The sequence below is a fragment of the Vanellus vanellus genome, assembly GCF_965231255.1.
Source record: "Vanellus vanellus genome assembly, chromosome: 2".
Lineage (NCBI taxonomy): Eukaryota > Metazoa > Chordata > Aves > Charadriiformes > Charadriidae > Vanellus > Vanellus vanellus.
In genome coordinates this window covers 122507313-122527282 of record NC_138906.1, presented here as the reverse complement: position 1 = coordinate 122527282, position 19970 = coordinate 122507313, and the positions used below count along the sequence as shown (strand labels likewise).

At 41.6% G+C, this 19970-nt stretch overlaps 1 protein-coding gene across 1 annotated transcript in view; it reads left to right on the top strand.

The window, feature by feature from the left end:
• GAREM1 (GRB2 associated regulator of MAPK1 subtype 1) overlaps nucleotides 1-19970 on the top strand; it is a gene marked incomplete at both ends in the record, with an annotated part of 99209 nt that overhangs the window by 9956 nt on the left and 69283 nt on the right. Inside the window, one exon of the mRNA XM_082479298.1 lies at nucleotides 13658-13798. Within this exon, the coding sequence (XP_082335424.1) occupies nucleotides 13658-13798 (141 nt within the window). The remainder of the gene's footprint in view (nucleotides 1-13657; nucleotides 13799-19970) is intronic.

The following is a 19970-nucleotide window of genomic DNA, read 5'->3' as shown; positions in this document are numbered from 1 at the left end:
GGAAGACTGGTTTCCATAAACATTAAATTATTCCTGCTTCTTTCTTAACAGTTTTGTTCAGTCTTCTATTTATTAAAAGGTCAAAATTCCCCTTTTGCTCTTCGAAGGGGGCCATAACCACAGACTTTGGGTAATATCTGAGATCTTATCTGAGTTGCCTTTATGTCATTTCATTATGGTCGTACTTTTTTGTTTTTTTTTCTGTCTCCAAATGTGAAGCTACATTATACTCCTAGCAGGAGAATATAGAAAGCAACGGTGCGTATGTGACTCGGAGGGGTGATAGGGTTCCGTATGAAAATAGAAAATGTGACTGGTTACACGCACGTTATTGCAGTCGCTGACCCCAGGATGTGGCTGTGGACAAACAGCAAAGCTGCAGCGGTGCTGCAGCTGAATGTAGGGCAAGGGGGAGGAAAAGATCATTTCTGTTGCCTGTTTTATGGGTTGCATTGTCAAATATCATTTGGGTTCCTGTCAATATTATAACAAAATATCTTAAGACCAAATGGCCTGTGGGCGAAGATAAATGTGCCCTCAAGGGGAAAGTAAGGCATGATGGGCTTTTCTTCACTCTGTGTTTGCTGCATGCTGCTCGCCAAAAGTAGAAGCTTTCTTCCTCGCAGGAGGGGTTTTCTCTCTTTTGTTTTGTGCCGTCTTAAGATGATAAAAATATTATCAAAGGGATGTTACTCACTTACCCTTTATGTTTTACTAAAAACAAAGCCATTCTTTTTATACCTTGCAGTTTAAGTGTCGATTTCTCTGAAACAATGGAAATAAATTGCATTTAGAATTAGGACTGTTCTTGATCAGAAAAGAATTAGGTGCAGCTTTGATTGCATTCCTCTTGTTAGTATTCCCATATTGCTCAGGTACTTCTACTGTACCAGGATGTAACCAAACCAAACAGGTGCCTAATTACAGTTGAACATCCAAAATTTCTGTGCGCATCTGTGGTCAGCCCATGTTTGATGGGGCATTGTTAGCGATATTTGATTTTTTTTATTTTTTTTTTTTTTCCAGGTTGAGCAGGAGGGGTAGGATGAACATAGCTAAAATGCAGAGGCAACGTCAGCCCCAGGAAGCGGGTGCCATGTGTGCACAATCAATTAGTGCCGGCGCAGTCTCTGAGATGGGCCAGGCCACTGGGCAAGCAGCCAGGTGGCCACCCGGCTTCAGAGCAGAGCTGAACTTCTGCTCGCTTCCGACTGGTTTTATTCTATCCTTAACACAGGCTGTTAAAAAAAAAAAAAATCAGAGCCAAATTAAAAATTAAAGTGTAATGATGAGTTCTTTCAAAGCCAAAGAAAACTATGCTTGAGCAGCTCCTGCATTTGGGCTACTTTAATTTTAATTATGAGCTTGTCCACGATGCCCCGAGTTCAAACAGGGATCACTGCTGTGCAACACAAAGCAGCATATTCTCTCTTTAGGACTGGGATATATAATGAGAGGACTGAGCATGTTTATTTGGGTACTATTTTAAAATATCATCTAATTATAAATAACCGTCAATGAGAGCTCCCCAGCTCTCATGCTGTGCCCAGGAAATGTCTGAATGAATAGGCTGCTTTTCTGTCTGCCAGGGCGATCTAGAATCAAATTCTAGCTCTTAAATCCATGGGGTCAGCAGGGTTAAAATTTTCTTCATTGGCATCCTGAATCTGGGGAGCTTTAGCCAGATTCCCTGACCAGACTCCCAACCATCGCACGAGGGGAGAGGTGACTTCTGCAGCAGCTAAGGTGCGCAGCCACCTTCAGCTTTATCAGTCAAGGCACATCTGTGCCTGGAAATAAATAGGAAGCCAGTAAAGGCATGTAGTGCAATGCTAAATGCTGACCTCCCCCTCTTGGTATTAAGCTTCTCCAACTGGGCACCTGATGCTAGACAGGGACTTGGAAGCGTATCCTCCAGTGGACCTCACAATATTTATAGAAGCATCTGAGCAGGAGCTTTCTAGCATGAGGAATGCTTGCCTCTAATGAAAGAAAACCTCATCTGTCTTTAAATACTTCATTAAGGAGCTGGTTTGGATGGTAGCAGACTGCTCAGAAGTCTCATTACTGCTGTGTCTTTCTTTTGGTCGAGTAGCGCTGTCATTCTCCTTATTCATACCTATCAGACTGCTTATGAAAGCTGCTCTTTGGATTCCTCATTTCCAAACCAGAGCCTTGATTGCAAAAGGCAAATGAATATTTTAAATCTTCCCCCCCCCCCCCCCCCCCCCCCCCGACTTTGGCCCTGAGAATTCAAAATGGAAAATAAACTAAATGTGAGATGGACATAAAAATTCCTTTCCCCCTCTCCCTCTATGGTAACATTAAACTAGGCTGGAACCTCTATTGCATGCAGTGAAAAGTTAGCTTTCTCCTTCTCTGTATTTCTAACCTGTGATCATTTTAAGTGTAGTTAGACTTGGTGTTCTTTGCCCTTATCACAAATCTGAAGTGTTAATCTTAATGTGACTTCAAAACCAGAAAACTTTCTTCCATAAGAACCTCAGTTTTCAATTAATTGAATGATTCTAAAATATTTTTTTAAATTTTTTTTCCTTCAAATATAAGATACCATGATAAATAGTTGGCACTGTTCAACATGTTTTAGGGTATGGGACTAGTTTAAAGAATTGCTGAGACTTTCTAGGGTGGTTTGTAAGTAACCATGGTGATTGACTGTTCTGTTGGATCAATCTTACAGCTAAATCTGTCCTGAGGATACAGCAAATCTGCAGTTACATCTGATGATGCTCAGCATTAATAAGAAGAGTAATTATGATAGCAGCAGAAAGTTACTGTGTTTTGGAATGCAAATGTTAAGATGTTGTTGTACTGAGTGTTTTTTTTTTTTTTCCCTGTGTGGGGGTGGAGAGCAGTCTGTGTTGAAAGATGTGTTTTGGCTTGTTTGGCTTCAGTTCATAAAAAGTAAGGTTTCTCATTCTGTGATGTTTGTTCTGAAGGCTTGAAACAAACACAAACAAAGCTCAATGAAATCTGTGTTGTTACTCTGCTTTTTTTTTTTTTTTCCCCACTAGTTTTCTTCTGAACACAAAGCAAGCAAGATGCCAAGGTTCAAACTATGAGATTGCTAAAGTCAGCAGAGCATTCACCATCAGTGGCAGTGGCACCAGAATTCCACTTTGTGTTTATTTAAAATATTTGTGCTCCTCTTCCCTGCAGTAGGTCAAACAGGTTTTTTGAAGGCTCGCTGAGATGCTGTCTCTGTGTATTTGCAGCTAGAGAAGAGCTTGTCTTGGAACAAACTGGATTTTTCACCGGATTAATCTGTCCCATAGCCTTGTAACAAGATTATGGTTTATGCTGATTTGTTGCAACAGTACTGGTATATCCAGTCATTCCAATAGCAAAATGCTAATCCTAAAGAAATAAATCTGTCTTCTTGCTGGCAGGCATAAAAAGAAGAGGGGGGTGGGAGTCTCTGCCCTCTTGTTAGGTATTAGGGGGTGATAGTTTGAGTTCAGCGAGTTCAGCATCAGTTGGATTAAAGCAAATTGATTGTATCAGGCTTTTGCCGAGGGATTAGAAATTGCAGAAATAAAGCCTTATCTCCTTTCTCTTGATTGTGAAATATTTAATGGTCACCCAGAGCAAAGTTTGGTCGCAGCACTGTGAGGCTGAAGGATTACATCAATGCACAAAGTACCGCAAAGTAGTGATGTTAGGCTGTCTGAGGGTGATGCCGTCCTTGCCCCTTCCTCGCTAAGCAGGTAGGGTTAGTGAAGGAAACTGGATGTCCTGTTGTTCGGACATGACTGAAAATTGTTGGAGCGTGGCCAACTGTAGCCAACAACAGCCGTGTTTCATCCAAGGAAAAAGGTGCGCAGTGGGAAGAGGCTTAATCTTGGACAAACTGTTTCTTGTGTAGCTGCATCTTGCTCAGCTCTTCCTGAAGCTGTGAGAAGATGCAGTGTCTCTCCCTCCACCATCCAAGACTGAGAAAAGTGTAATTGCTGGTAACAGACCTTGCTGCAGATGAGCACTTCTGGGCAGCTGAGTGTCTCAGTCTGGGCTGGAGGGGGTTGGATCAGTCTCCTGGGCGTTTTCTACGTGGTCTCTGCAGCAAAGTACCAAAGAGGCCATCTGAAACTCAAGGTGAGTTTGTGAGGCACAGCCTGAGCTGGCTTGGATGCCTGGGCTTTCCTGCTACTCAAAAATATATTAAAAAAAAAAAAAAAAAAGACACTTTTTTTTTTTAAAAAACAAAACGAAACAAAACCTCTTTTGTAATGTAAAAAGCAACCCTAAAGACCAACTGGTTGAATCTTAATTTGAGAGGCAGCATGCAAGATTTTAAACTAATTTTGCCTGGTCTTCCCTACTTTAATTGTGATGTTTTTCCTTTTTCTTGCTTTTGGCAAAGGAAGGAAAAATACAAGTCATCCTAAAATCAAAATGAGAATGAATCCTTATGCTGTCAGGGGAAGCCTTTCATCCACTGAAAGATGTGGAGACTATGCAGTTTATGGAAGGTCAAGTCAATATTACTTTGGATTTCTTTGGAGAGAGGGGGGTTTGATTGCAGTTTGAATCATGACAGAAGTACTGGTTGATCCGGATAATAGGAACCAGCAGAAATGAATGTGCTGCAGGAATGGAACAATTAAATGGAAGCATATACTTAAAACTACGTGGGAAATTGTTTGAGAAGGAAGAAGGGAAACTGAAAAGTGAGGGTGATTACCAACAGTCCTAGATACAACTGCAATTTTTGTTCCAGGACTTTGTGTTGCAAGCTCAAAAGGTTGTGCAGCTGGGGACAGAGCCCTCTGCTTTCATCTGTTCCACTCTGTTCAGACACAGTCAGATGAGACCACTGTCAGGCTTTCCTAATGAATCTGCCCACTTTAAATTAAAAATTTAGTACGCTACATTTTATAGCCCTGAGATGTTTAAATTTTAACATGGGTTGGGTTTGTTTTGGTTGTGTGGCTGTATTTTTTTTTTTTTTTCCATCTCACTCCTAGAAACTACAATATTTGCTCCTAGAAATTACAATATTTACCCTTTTAACTCACCAGCAATCTGTATTTAGACTTTGTATGATACACCCTTATGCAAGTTGTTTTGCGCTTCTTTAAACAAAGAAGTTTGCCTGATCAGCTAGGTAATTTATTTTTTTTTATCAACCTTTTTTCTGTGTCTGTATGAAATGACTATTTGATTTGAGACTTTAAAAGCAGGTTTGTGTTTTTTTCAGTAGTAGTAGTGTTTTCTACAATTACATGCTCTTTTTACTTCTCTCCCATTAAGCATTTTATGCAAGAGTAACTCTTCCAAGCAACTGTTTGGTCATAGTGACAAAAAAAAAAAACAACAACATTTTCAATCCTTGTAGATCCGTTGCTTCAAGTGAGGTTCTTCATGTAACAAAGTATTTCTGGGGTTTTCTTTCCTTCCTTTGTTAAGCAGCTTTACAAGGATGTGGATTTTTTCCATACAAATTCCTGATGATGTTTCAAACTGGAAAATTCAGATGTTGTTCTCCTCCTAATGAACTTTTTCCTCTGACCTACATCATGGACCAATGCAAACTTTATTTTTGCGGAAGAAATAGCTTTGACAGGCTGAACAGCTCATCGAGATTTGACTCAGTAACCAAGTACAGTGCCAAAGCTTAAGCAAGCAAACCACCCTAATTTAATATTTATTAGTCTTTGACATTCATTGAGGTATGTCTCCATAGATAAATACCCAACAGATACTCTGGAGTGTGATGCAGCATGCAGAAAACAAAAGGTTTGACTTCCTCCCTTCACCCACCCTCAGAGTTCAGATAGAAGTCATTTGTCAAGAGGAGAGGTTGCGTGATCTGCTAAATAATAATAAAATAAAATCGATTGTCCTAATTTGAATATTCAGACTTAACAAGAACTTTGTGTTTCTTCCCCCAAAATGTAAATTCCAAACTCAGCATTATAAAAGAAGAAAGCTTTAAGTATTAGTGAAAGTAAGTATAGTGTGGTAATAGGACTGAGTGTTGGAGGTGAAGGATCGCGTTGACAGCACTGTGGTAGATGGGCAGTGGGATGGAAGCTGTCCTGGCCACTGTGGCAGTTTCAGTCTGCCTGAAACAGCAGAACCATTTGGTGAAGTCCGTGCTTCTAAGGGAAAAAGGGCATTTGCTCACTTGCTTCTTTCCTCGCCCTGATGACAACTGCTGTCTAATGGTCACGTATGACAGCACTGCAGGTATTTGATTAACATAGAGTATAGTAGGTTTGCCTTCTACTGAGTTGTCACATACTTGTTTCTTTTGTTTCTCCTCCATTGCATGTATCAAAACCAGAGAAGGTCATTTAGGAGCGCAGTCTTGTCCCCTAAGTGAAAGAATTCACACTGCTCTTTGAATTCAGACTCTAATAAAAATAGATGCTAAGCCTCAAAGATACTGGAAGATTGACTACTTGGAGTTCTCCTCCAGTAGCCTACTGCCCATGCTAACAGTTTGGGGGTGTTTGTGTATGTTTTTCAAAGAACTTGTACTCTTACTAACCTAAAAGCAACGTACTCGGTGCAGTGTTTCTTGAGCCCTGGTGATGCTTCCACGTGTCTCTGCGTCAGATGAGACCAGATTGAAGTTAACAGTGAAAAATCTGACGTACATCTTGATCTTGTTTGGCTTACTTGTTTTATATGGAACAAGGAGTTGCTGTCTGCAGATTTTTGTGGACGGTCACACCTTGTTTTTTGTTGTCCTGTATTTCAAGAGATCAGAAGCCTAAGCAACCAACTGGCAGAACAAGAACCAGAGTGTTGGGAGCTGTTTGAAGACTGTGTAAAGGATGAGCCTACCGGTGAAAGGAAACACAGATTCACAGATGAGAAAGGCCCTGAGTTATGATTGATTTTGATTTTTTTTTTTTTTTTTTTTTTTTTTTTTTAAAGGCAGAAGGATGCTGTGGTACCCAGCCTGGTATTAACACCTGGCGATACCCCAAAGCCTCCCTTGGAAAGGCTGCGGGTACCTGTGATACTCAGAGACCCTCTTTGCCAAGGAGGCTGAAGTTAGCCTGGGCAGTGCCGGCAGTTCGGAGGAGCTGGCTGTGCACAGCTGGCTGGTTTTGACCTCTGCGCTGTCTCTTCGGGTGGGCTGTCTCCTCAGTGCCAGGCCCTGGGCTCCCCGCTTTTACACGGGGGGACCCCTCAGCTTTTTGTGCTAGGAGGCAGCTTTGGCTTCGGCTTTTACCTGCTGTGAACCTTCCAGTAAGGTGAAAAGAAATCGGATTCCTCTTAAGGTGTTACCTGTGCGGGAGCTATGTGACTGGCAACTATTTGCGGAAACTTATGTTGGCCTTTTCAAAAACAAGACAGCTTTTACTAGTTGACTGCTGTATGGTGTTGTAGAGTTCATCTTTCGGAGTGGAAAAGCAGCACTGGCATTTATATTTGTGCTAGCAGTGTGACCTCCCTCTGACCTGAAACATCTCTTTGCACAGAGCCATGAAGTCCATAATACTGTCTTTTTTATTTTTTGTGTCTTTTTTTTTTTTTTTTAACAATAAATTATAACTTCATTTCATACTGGCTGGGGCTGTGCTTTGTTTTTCATGATGCGGTAGGGTAATGTTAAGGTGTATCTTAATGCATGGCTTGTTTGGTTCTCAGCCAGGGAAAGTCCAGTGAAGCAGATTACCGTGTAAGTTAAGGCTCCTCAGTGCGATGATAGCATGTTAAATAAGTGAGAACCTCACTTCTTTCTTTTTTCTGGCTTCTAATCATTCTGCTTTCTCTTAGCTTCCAGTTGTTGCAAAATAAACCTTGGTTGGTAGTCCTCCCTTGTAACACAAGCCACATGCTGACAGTTCTCGGTAGTTATTTCACAGCAGACGTGCTCACCTGACCAGACAGCCCCTTCTTTGTGCTGTTGCACAAATTAACCCTTCATTCTGAGCAAATGTTAGCACAAGCTTGAATGGGGATGAAGCTGAAGATACTCATTTGTGTGTTTTGTAGGTACCTGGCTGAGCGCCCACTGAAATGAATTTTTTTTAATGTTGCTGAGGTTTTCCTACGTAATGATATGTTATGCAATTGTGGAACATTAAATGGAATAATTAAACTCACCACCTACTTAACTGACCAAGGCAGGCTGGGTGATGCACTTGATTGTACAGCATCTGTTACCTGCATGCAGATGGTGTTCAGGCTTAATGAAAACACATGGCCCAAAGCCTTGATGAGTTTTCCCTGGGGTTTCGCAGAGCATCTTCTTCACCAGCTATTTCACGAAAGCCATCTTAAGCTTCTGGTGAGCTCTTAGCTCTTTTCTGTAAGCTGTTTTGTTCCAGGAAGAGCAAATTCTGCATGCTTGAACTGATGTGCAAGGGGCAGCATTAAGCTCACTTTACAGTCTTCTGTGATGAATGAGATGAGAGGAATGTCTCCGTAACCATCTTCCTGGCAGGAGGAGATGGTATCTAGTTCATCTGGCGTGTGTAAATGGTATCTGTTACGTTGCTGGAACCTTGCATGCGACTTCTTCTCTTTCTCCGAATTGCTCGTTACCTACTATTTTAATGTCTCCAGACACGAAGCTTATGCTTTAAGGCAGTGATGCAAACCCTTAGCCAAGATGACAAAGTGTGTGGCATTATAAAGTGTTTATATTCCTGTAGATGGCTGCTTATTTTTAGCAGTGTAGTTTCTGAGTGAATGAGTCATATTGGCCTGCACATTTTGCAGTGACTTGAGTGTTAGTTTCTCAATACTAGGAGGAGAACCTTAAAAGTTAGTGGGTTTTGTTGGTTTGGGTTTTTTTTTCATTTGTTTCACGATTTTTCTTTAGTGGTTTGTGTTGAAAAGTCATCGCTGTCTTTGGCAAACCAGAATACGTGGAACCTGTGTGAATTTTCTTTTATGGATTGTAATGGGCCAAGCTTTAATTGTTGATGCAGAAGGAAGCAAAGAGGAGATGGGATTGCTCAGACCCTTCAAAACTGGAGTGGTCTTCAGTTCTACTCCTGAGACTTTACCCCAGACATTTGGAAGTTGTGAAATGCTCAACTAAATAAAAGTGTGCGTCTTTAGATAGTAAGTGGTGGCAACAACCTCAGGGAGGTCAGTGTTGGCTTCAAAAGGAATGAGCTGCCTTCTGTGCCACAGCATTGCCATGTATAAACTTGGTCCCTGCGTGTAGCCAGCCTCTCTTTTCTCACCTGGTTCTGAAAAACTGCGTGTGAGAACAGAAATTCATCTCCAAACTTGTAGATCGAGGTATCCTGCTCCCAGTCTTGCTGCAGTTGTTAACTGTTAATTGGAGATTGGAGTGTTTACAATGACAGAGCCAAGATTTGCCAAATGTGGATGATCCAGTTCTGGAACTGGAAAGAATTATTAAAGAAGTATTGGTATTTAATGTAGGTGGTATTTAATAAGCAGGGGAATCTTGATTAAGCAATTACCTTTTTTGTTAGCTGTATCAACATGTGAACAATTTTCCTTTTGTGGTCAGCGTTCCCTCTGCAACTGTCTTTCAACAAGGGTGGGCTTTGCAGTATTTGTAGGAATTGTATGGAAACGGATCATGTAATTAAAAAACAGTAATACCTCTTATTTGCGGCAAACACAGGAATAGCTGTTGCAGTGCCTCTTCGGTGATGCATGACGAAATAGCCCAAATACTGGTCATGGTCAGAGTGCTTGTAGGAGGACAGCTTGTGTAGGAGCATACCGGCTAACTTTTCAGTTTGGAGGTGTGAGGCTTTTATTGCCAGGCAAGGATGGGCGTTGACGCTTTATTTAGGGTTTAGGCACTGTTAGCGAATCATGGGTTTCTTAGTCTCGGGCATTATTATGAATAAACTTGACTCATATTTTGGAAAGAGGTAGGCAACTTGGGGAGGGGTGGGGAATTGCATGTGATAATTCGCTGCTTCTATGGCTTTTGTTTGGGGGGGGGGGGGAACAACTCAAGTATTTGCTTGTAGGTTCTTTGTAGTGGTTTAATTATATTACAGGCATGTGGGGCGGGGAGGAGAGGGCGAGAAGATAGAGCTAATCCATATTTGATCATAAGAGACAAAACTGTTACTAAAGATGAGTGGCCTATGTTCTCTGTTTTCTCATGGCGTCTGATTTTTGTGTAAGCAGCAGTGTGGGAGTATGTTGAATAGGTGAGAACCGAGTTGCATAGTTGGTGGATGTGAGGACTGCTGAGTTCTCTCCCACATAGTTAAAATGTGATTAATGAAGGGCTTGCATAACTTGTATTACCGAGATGGGGGAAAAAATGAGATTGGATATGCGTGGCTGTTTTGCAAGGTACGGTTGGCTGAGAAAAGCATAAAGGGCCAAGTGCGTGGGCCAGGAGCTGAGCCCCGTAGCTACGGTCAGAGGTGTCCCCTGCCTGAAAGGTCCTCCCCTCCAGGAGACAGTGAGCAAGTCTTACAGGAGGAGACAGACTAGAGGAAGATGGAAGAAAGAAGAGAGTATGTATGGCCGTGTTTTGTTGTCCTCAGTCACGTTTGACTCTTCTGTGTATTTGTCGTGGTTTAGGTTTTACCTCAAACCAGGACAGTATTTTCCCCCCATAGCATGGAGGCCATCATTAGCCAGGTGTTTTTGCAAGTCCATTAATCCCTTGGGTGACATCCTATAAAGCAGCCTCAGGAACCTGTTTCGCCATGGTTAGGAAAGATTGGGGTTTGGTGTGGATAGACCTGCCTGTTGTGAGGGAGCCGGAGGGATCGTCATCTCCCTCTTGTTTCACCTCCTCTCCTCGGCTCAAACTCCCGTGGCAAAGCATGAAATTCGTTTCCAATGTAATTGGCTGGAGTAAATAATTAATGTAACAAGAATTGTGGTTTCCAAGGTTCTGTTTAAAAAATAGAGCTACTTCCAGCTGCAGACTTAATTACGTAGTCACTCTTGGGCCTGCCTTAGTAGTCTCTTTTTACACTCACCTGTCCTACCCAGTTTTAGTGGAGTAACCGCTTAAACAGATCGTGGCATGTGAGCCATGACTAGAAGCACCTTTTCATCATGGGTGTCTGTATTTTCCTCAGAATATCTTTTTCAGACTCTTCGAGGATGACCCACACTGTAATTATTTCCTTGGAGTCGTGGATGTAGAATCCATCCTTCCTTTAGGTAATGTTCTGAAATTAGACCTACAAACCGTAAGGCAGAGGAAAAAGCATACCAGAGATGCTTTGTACTTTCGTCAAAATTTGTTTACCACTGTCAGTGAATCTAGTAGAATGCTAGTTCTTCTCTTAGGTGTCGATTTTATTTTGTTGTGGGATGGAATAATAATTTGTTGCCGTGGATTATAGAAAACATGAGTGTAACTCTCTGAACTGAAACAGCAGTTTCAAATAACACCGTATATTATTATTATTGTGTGTTCCCCCCAAATTGTAACCTTCTGTTGCAGCAAGCGGAAGATAACTTTTATATGTATTGGGAGTTGCTCTGTGAGCAGAAAATGGGAGATGCTCAAGGTCAGATGACTTGGTAACATTTAGTGGGTGCATGACCCCTCTATCAAATACATCTGAATATCCGTCAAGGTACGAAAGGGACCAAAGAGTTCTCTGGTGCTGCATGGCAGTTTTGCCATCATTCCCTAGGCTTTCTGAGGTCCCTTCTCCCAGCACGCTGGGGTGGAGGGGTGGTGCTTCCCAGGGAGCAGGAACTGGTACCAAGCAGCCTGTCTGCTTGGCTGGGCTGCCAGGGGCCATGGTCCAAGGACCACTCGGAAACCAGTTCTTGAAACGTCCTGCTTACCTAGAAGTTACTTTCTGTGCCATGGAAAAGAAGGAAACTTGGAAATGATACCTTCATAGGAGCAAGAATAACAGGTGCTAAGGAGCTCTGTACACCCTTTTTTTTTTTTTTTTTTTATTTATTTTTTGTTCCCCCTCTACACCCCAATAACAGCAGTTTATCCAGAGTTATAAGTTAAAGCCCCAAATGTGCAAAAGAGGAACTTTTTTTGTTAAGGTTTAACAGGCTGTGGGACTGCAGACCCAGGGAACTCCATCTCTTGGGCTCTGCAGGAAGGTTGGGAGGGGTCTCTCCCTTGTTTAGCCAAACACAGACTTCTGGAAGAAACGAGCAGAATCCTGTGGCCGGAAAGTGTTGGAGCAGGTGGTCGTAATGGTCTCTTCTGATTTACAATCTAACAGTTCTGACACACAGTAGTTGCTGTGTTTTGAATCGTGTAGGAGGGTGCTTTCTGATAGAATGGGAGCATGAAATTAGGCAGGAATGGGGTGTGTAGTAGCCATTGCCTACGGTGGAAAAGATTGCCTGGTGCGGGGAAAAAAAAAGAAAAAGAAAAAAAACCAAAAACTCGATGGGAAGTATCTCTCCTCTGCAGAGATTGAACAGGGGAAATGTCTCCTGCCCCAGGCTGAGGAAAGTCTCGTTCTTCCACTGACTTTTAAGAATATCAGAGGACAGTGAAGAGAAAGTGCAGTTTGTTGTAGTAGCTGAACGGGATGGGTTTTGTCCAAACTTGATTCCAGGGCTAAACTACTTGCTTTATTTTTGGCTGTAACTGCAGAGGGCTGGTGGGAGAGAAGGAAAATGAAATTTAAAGCTTCATTATTCTTGGCCCATGCTTAGCGTCTACTAAGTGTTCCTGAAAGTTCATGTGGCTGCCTTAAAGACACCTTGAGACAGGCTGTTTTCTCCGTGTTTAATGCAGAAGTCTACTGAGAAGGACTTTAGAGTCTTCCTTTTAAGAGCAGTCTGCCATGATACGATGTGCTCTATGAGGTTATGCTCATGTGTTGTGCTTGAAATGTACAGCTGGTACTTTGAGTAGTCTATCTAATGTGGCTCTTGCAACTGCTGGAAAGCCAAGCAAAGCACCCTAGTCCTGATCGGGCACTGCAGCTGGTGGAGGAGGGGAGGGTACTTAGTGGAAATGCAGAGCTGGATCTCTGGCTGGGTTTGGGATGGGTTTGGCAGACACCGCAGTGCAACAGAGGGCACTGCAAAGATGAGCTGGACATTATCTAGTGAGGCTTCTGGTTGAATTTATCTCTGTGTGTTAACAAGTTTTGGGGTTTTGTTTTGTTGTTTTTTTCCTCCCTTAAGTAGCAGGATTAAGTTTACAGATATAGGAATGGCTAATTAAGCAGTAACTTGCAAAGGGATAGAATGACAAAGCTGAAATCTCTGTATCTGCAAGTGTGATGCCTGATTACTTCATAGTGATGAACAAGATTTGGCTTCAGGTGGCTGTAGGGTAGTGTGATGCTGATCTTCCAACATATGAAAAGGTACTTTTTTTACCTACATTTAAATATTAAAAGAGCTCTCAAATATTCATATTAAGTGAGAGAGGAAGACATAAATAGATATATGAAAAGTCAGTTTACACAGAAAGCTGAAAAAGGAGCCTCAGAGCCACTGCTGAGTAACCTGGATTATGTCTCTGTGGTATTGTATTCGCGCACTGAGTCGCTTTGCTTTATGTTGGTTTTCTGTAAGGTAAAGTGCTTATGTTGCAAAAATGTCTGCTGTGTAGAATTGAAATTTACTTATTTGGATATTTACCAATATCAAAAGGTCTGAAAAAATAAACAGCAATAAGAATGCAATGCTAGTTGTGAAGTTTTCCTTATTCTTCATGCAATAAGAGTGATTTCTTTTTTTAAAAAAAAAATTTACATCTGTTTTGCAGGAGAAACTGTAGAAGGCCTTCGAGAGAGTGATTATCTTCTGATTCATTCGTGTCGGCAGTGGACAACAATTACAGCTCACAGTCTGGAGGAGGGTCACTACGTCATAGGGCCAAAGATAGAAATCCCTGTACATTATGCAGGTAAAGCTATCGTTGACCTGAAATACAAATTCAAAGAAAATTAATTGCCTACCACTTACACTGATCACTTTGACAGAGAGAAGCTAAGCCTCTGATGCCATGTCTGTGACTTAACTTTTTAATGATGTTACAGAGCGCAAGAGATGCTAACTTGCCCCCAGGGCTACTAAATAGATGTATTTCACTGGGCAGCACATTGACAGAACCCGTAGCTATGTAGAAGAGTTGGTTTTGATTTGAGTGTAACAAATTCTTCTCATCTGTGAACATGGTGACAAAAGTGTGAAAATTGGAAAACACCTTGAAACTTTGGGTCAAAGATGGAATGGGTTTTACACTTCATTGCATATTCAAGTTGGAGGGTATTTTTTTTTATTATTTCCATGTTAAAAGCCAGGGATCCTTCATATTAATACTGCAGTTTTACACTAATGCTCCCTGATAGTTCCTTGTCCCTGTCTGCCTTTTTGGATGATGCACTAATACTGTGGTTCCAAGTAGATATGATGGAACTAATCCATATTTATTTTATGATTTCAAATTATTTTTAATTTTCTAGGAAATGATTTTTAATACTGTTTCCCATTGCTTAATGTCCTTATTCACAAGCTAAGTAGAACAATACTATACTAGTAGGAAGTGCTTATCTTACTGCAGTAGATACAAAAATTTAAAAAGCTGGACAGTGTGAACTGAAAGAGCTGTCGCTACAAAGCAAAGATGTGGGCTGAGTGTTTTATGTGGTCTTCTGCATGGCCAATTGTCAATTGAGACTGTAAGAGAGTGGAGTAGATTACTCCTTTAAAACGTTGGTGCAAAGAGGGTGTGCTGAGTTCAAGGGCTGACTGAAGTGTTTTGTTTCAGTCACACCAGTGCTGCAACTGCAGTGATGCAGCCTATTTCAGTGATGAACTTACACCAGTTATCTTCTTATATACTGTTTCTCCTTGGAGTTCACTTCTGGAAGGTTAATTTTTTGAAGACTTGTTTAAAAGCTTTGGTGTGATGGCATATAGTGGCATAATATACGTGGCTTTAAAACTCTCTAATTGAAACTTTCTTGGTATAAACAATTTCTAGCGCCTGTGCTTAGTAACATCGATTTATTTATTTATTTTTTACACCTTCTGGCTGCTTAAGCTTCAGTGCTATGGGCAGATAAACACTTCACTTCCCTTAAACTGAATGGTGCGTTTTAAAATCCTCACTGTGATTCCTGGAAGAAGGAGAACAGAAAATAAACTGGTTATTGGCATGAAAGAAGATCGGATTGTAAGGGGTTTACTAAAGCTCGGTTCTCAATTTTTAAAGAAATTAGCAAAGATCTGCTAAGCAGGATTTCCTGACTTTTCATACTTCCATTCATTCATAGCTTAAATTTACATAGATACCAGCAAAAATCAAAATCCGTCCCCTAAGATATTGCAAAAGTATCAATGTGTTTTTTTTTTCCTGGCTTGTGTTAATGCAGGAAAAGAGTGTATCTTTAGTTGGCAGAACATATTTTGCTGTCAAACAGTCTCCAGCAAGTTCCCTGCCATAAACCCCTCATTAATGAGATGAAAATCCAGGAAAGTTCAGAAACTGACATGTATTGAGGGCGCTTACTGAATATGTGATGCGTTCTGATGCTGCCAAAGGAACTTCACAAAAACAATCAGTGCTAACTTGCAGTACCAGAGCATGTCTGGTGGACTTGCCTACAAGAAAGGAGAGATGTGTCTAAGCATGTGAAGGTTTAGTTAGCAAAGCGCTGCAATCTGGTATATCTAAATGCATTTGGAAACATCTTCCATACCCGAAAGATAAATTTAAGCTACTGTGGAGTACCATACAGAAATCTATGAGCTAACACTGAGTGCGCTTTCAGCATCGCATTGTGCAGTGCCTTGTGGCATCACTGCTTTTGGGATCCAAACCCCAGGCTGAAGAGGTGAAGTTTAACTCAGCTGGCTAAGACAACTTGCTGGGCTGGGTACTGGCCTGATACAGTGATGCTGCTAGCTTTGGAGCTGGCTGGGGCATCTGCCTGTCAGAACTTTCCATCTTTGCAGAAAACACAACTAGAACAGTTGGCAGAATGTTTATATGGGGCTCAGCCATTAGGTTTTGTTTTTAGAGGAGGGATTTTATGTCCTCGTAGGCAAATGTTTGTAAACTGTATTGCTGTATAAATTTTGGATTATAAGGCTGACCTTTTGCATGCTTTAAACTTCTGTCAAGTAAGACATGTATTATGAATACACAGCTGACATTACTGCTTATACTGCCTGCCAGGGTGACCCTTAGACATTGAACAAAAGAGTTCATTAGTTCATTACAATGACTTTAATGACTTTCCAGGTTTGTTTCTGCTTTAATGGTATAACTTCTTTTTTTTTTTTTTTTTTTTTTCCCTAGCAGAATTTTAATCCAGCAAATTGCAGCATTAGTTTGGCTGTGACAGTTGAGCAGGAAGGGAAGTTGAAACTGACGGTATTCTCCTAAGATTATGGGTTTAAGTACCACAAAGTCATCACTCATATCTATAAATAAGAGTATGAAGTAAATCTTATCTTGCTACTTGCTAAATCAGGTTTTGATAGACTTATTAAACCTAAATACAATAAAGCTTTATTAAAGAAGGAAAATGCTGTGTTTTACATTTAAGTGAAATCTCATTAATAGAACCTGAGTTCTGCAGTCCTCAGGATGGTCCTCTACCTACTGGGAAACTGCTATGCTGGTTGTTTCTGTTGGGGGGATGGCTGACATGGTTAATTTTTGCTGTTTCTGTCAAGGAACAGTCATATATGACAGCTGTTAGTCTACCCATTCTCTCTTGAATACTCTTTCCAGCCTGCTTCTCTTTAGAGTAAAAGTTAAAGTTAATGTAGCATGGAGTTCAATTTTCATGTAATTAAAACCAAATAGCTAATGTGTTTCTGGCTCCTTAAACAAAAGAGGTCTTCACGTGCACATAGAATGGAGAGCAGATTAAAATTACTGTCCTGATAGTGCACTTTCTTGGTGTGAGAGAGCGGACTTCACAAGAGTGCGAGGTAGACCATCACAAGAGACGGACCTTGCTTTGCTGTCCTTTGCTTTCCTCGGGTACCTGTAATTCACACTTGATACTTAGAGCAAGGTCTTACCAGCTTTCTGTCTGAACTAGTTTTATGTGTTCCTGGTACTATGATATCCTTACTACTAAATTTCTACTCTAGAAGGGAGTGTGTATCATCCATACCCTCCAGCTGACGACAATTTTACCGCTAGTTTTGGCTTCGACAGCACTGTAATCTTTACCTTGATAAATGTCTCTGTCAGTAGTCTCTGGAAAACACTGTTTTATGATCTGAATGTGGAAGGTACAGGGCATGGTGGTATTTTGCAGAATTAGCCTTCACTGTGCTGCTGCTTGTCAAGTAGTACGCCTCTCGTTCCTCTGTGCAGAGGTAGCTGTGTGGGAAGATTTGTCCCAGGGTTGTTGATGACCATATCTCAAATGTATTCTGCGATAACTGAAAGCGATTTAAGCCACCGTCTGGGGGTTTGAACACTGCGGCCCTCGTGTGTGGTCTGACCCTTCATGTGTTCCCTTCCAGGTATCTGTAGCTCAAAACTATCAAAAGTATTTTTGAGGATCCATCAGCTCAAGCCGCAGAGGTCTTTTGCTCTGACTCTGAAGAGCCCAAGTTCAGTCTGTTGTAAATGCCTCTGCTACGTAGCTACAGTTCCTTATGTGTGTGGATGACTGATGTGAAAGTTTTATGGAGTTGGATGTGATTTCTTAAAATTTCCCATATGAAAAAAGAGGCACAGAGTGGAGTGACCCATGTGTGCTTGCATATCCTCACCTGCGCAATGTAGTTTTTTGTTTTGAAGGCTGTGCTAGTATTAGTGAGTATATGCAATGAAAGAAAAAATGCTTTGGGATGGGTTGGTGTCGTGGCAGCATCTAGGTTATTTTGCCCCAAATATTCATTCCCACATTTAATCAAATCATAACAGGACTTTTACTGGTTTTCTTAGGGCCTTATCTGTGTTGTTCCAACTGATGGTTCATTTGCTCTTCTGTTCTGCCCGTTGGAGTTTTTTTTCCTTTGGAGAGCAAAGCTGTTCCTTTGAGATGATGTCTAATAAATAAAATTAAAAAAAAAAAAAATCCAAACCCATACCATTTCTTTTTGTTTAAGCTTCTACTAAGCTTTGTCCAAGGTTTGGAGGGAATACCTCTTGTGTCGGTGCTGCCATCTGTGTGCTCATAGGAGGCAACTAATGAAGAAAATACTTTTATTAAGACATTAGAAAGTAACACCCTATTGCAGGGTGTGCCACACTAACACATCCGGGGTGTGAACTCACACCTTTCCACCACATAGTGAAGGTGTGCGGTTGCTAATACAGAATAATTGCTGGTGCCCCGTCCGGTTGCTTACCTAAGTGTGCCGATAGCTTTCTTAATGTCTTTTAAATGATGAAATATAAAACCTTGCCATGTGAACCTTCTCCAGGTGGGGCGACAGGTGGGAATGAGTCAGAAGTCCCTTCTCTAGTGTTAGAACAAGTGTACAACAAATGTCCTACTGAAACCTGTTTCTACTGGTTTGATTTGTTAATCATGGAGCAGTGCCTGATGGGCCTGTTCCTCATTGCATCCTGCTAACACGGAGGAAGACGCTCTCTGCAGGTCTTCTCAAGAGTGAACTTGCCTTTGCAACAGTGGAGCAGGAGAGCTCTCTGAGATTTTGCAATGTGCAGCTGCAGAAGTTTCTTGTGTCCAAAGGTGTGTCTGCCTTTAAGGCGCAATTTTATAGTCCCACCAGGCCCAGTGCTGCCCACTCTGGGATAGTCAGACCTCAGACACTGCGGGAGGAGAGTGCTAAAGTCTGGTGCACGTTAGGCATCTCCTAGTTGTCTTGAGATAGTGCCAGCAGTGCTCAGTGCCCACCCTGAACCTGTTTTATCTGAGATCTGGAAGAGCCTGAATTTTGACTTTGGTGATACTGAGCACTCTTAGATGTTTATAGTACGTTAGGTCTTCTGTAAGTAAGCTGTATGACTCTCTTTGGCCCTGGAGAGAAGAGCAAACGTTAGGCTGCCAAATGTCCTTTGCTTGATGTCTTTATGGTACGTGCTGCCAACTTGTATTACTTTAAGGACAGAGGGATGCTTCCTTGGCTTACATTTGGTTTAGCTCTTCACTCCCTCAAGTGCATTTTAATGCTGTCTGCTGGTCAAGGAAGGTGGTGTTGGACAAAGAGCCCTTTCTCTGGGGCTCTCCCTCCCTGGGAACAGTGGGTGGTGTCAGGGAGAGCTACGCCTGTGCCTCTGTGTAAGTGGAGTGGTACAGCTCTGATGGGGTAATTTTTAAGTTCAAAGAGGTAGGTGAGATCTAAGACAGGGAAAGACCCTGCTCTGGAGTAGGGAACTTACTTAGGTGAGTCCTTTCCAGCCAGCAGGTACACCACTCCCTGATATGAAATACGTTGGATTTTTTTTTTTCATTTTAATTTATGTTTTGCTTTGAACTTAACCTGGCAACCAACTATGACATAGTTCTCCTGGGGCTTTTGTGCTGTACAACTGAATGTAACTTCTAGAGAACAGGGCCCGAATGCAGTGCTGCTGAGAGAGGCAGGCAGCCATATGTCTGTGGGCTGGTGAACGATTAATGAATGTATGTCCTCAGAAGAAAACAGAGGAAAAAAAAAAACAACCCACCTGTTTAACGCCCCCGTACCCAAGTTTTGTTTTGTTGTTTTGTTTTTTTTTTTTTGTGAACGAGGTTGTATGATCTGAAAAGCAGTCGGAGGTTTGAAAGCTTTTCTTCACAAGTACTGCTAATAAAAGCATTGCCACCAGCATACAGTCCTCATGCTTTTGGAAGAGAAATATGACTTCTGTGGCTCTGAATACTTGACTTTTCTCCCCATAAACAAACAGAAGAAAGTCTGTTTGGTATTAATTTAGAAGGCTGATTGTAGAGTAGTGCCTGGGTATTGCAGAGTGAGGGCACTCGTTTTCGTGAGCAGTGCATCCCTCTTCAGCTGTAAGTCTGAGATAGTGTGAAACACTTGTAATTGCCCGTGAAGCATCATTCCATGGTTTTCTATCAGGGAAATGATTATGACTTAAAATATATTTATCTACTTGTTTTTGGTGTAATTGCTACCTCCTTTTTCCCCAC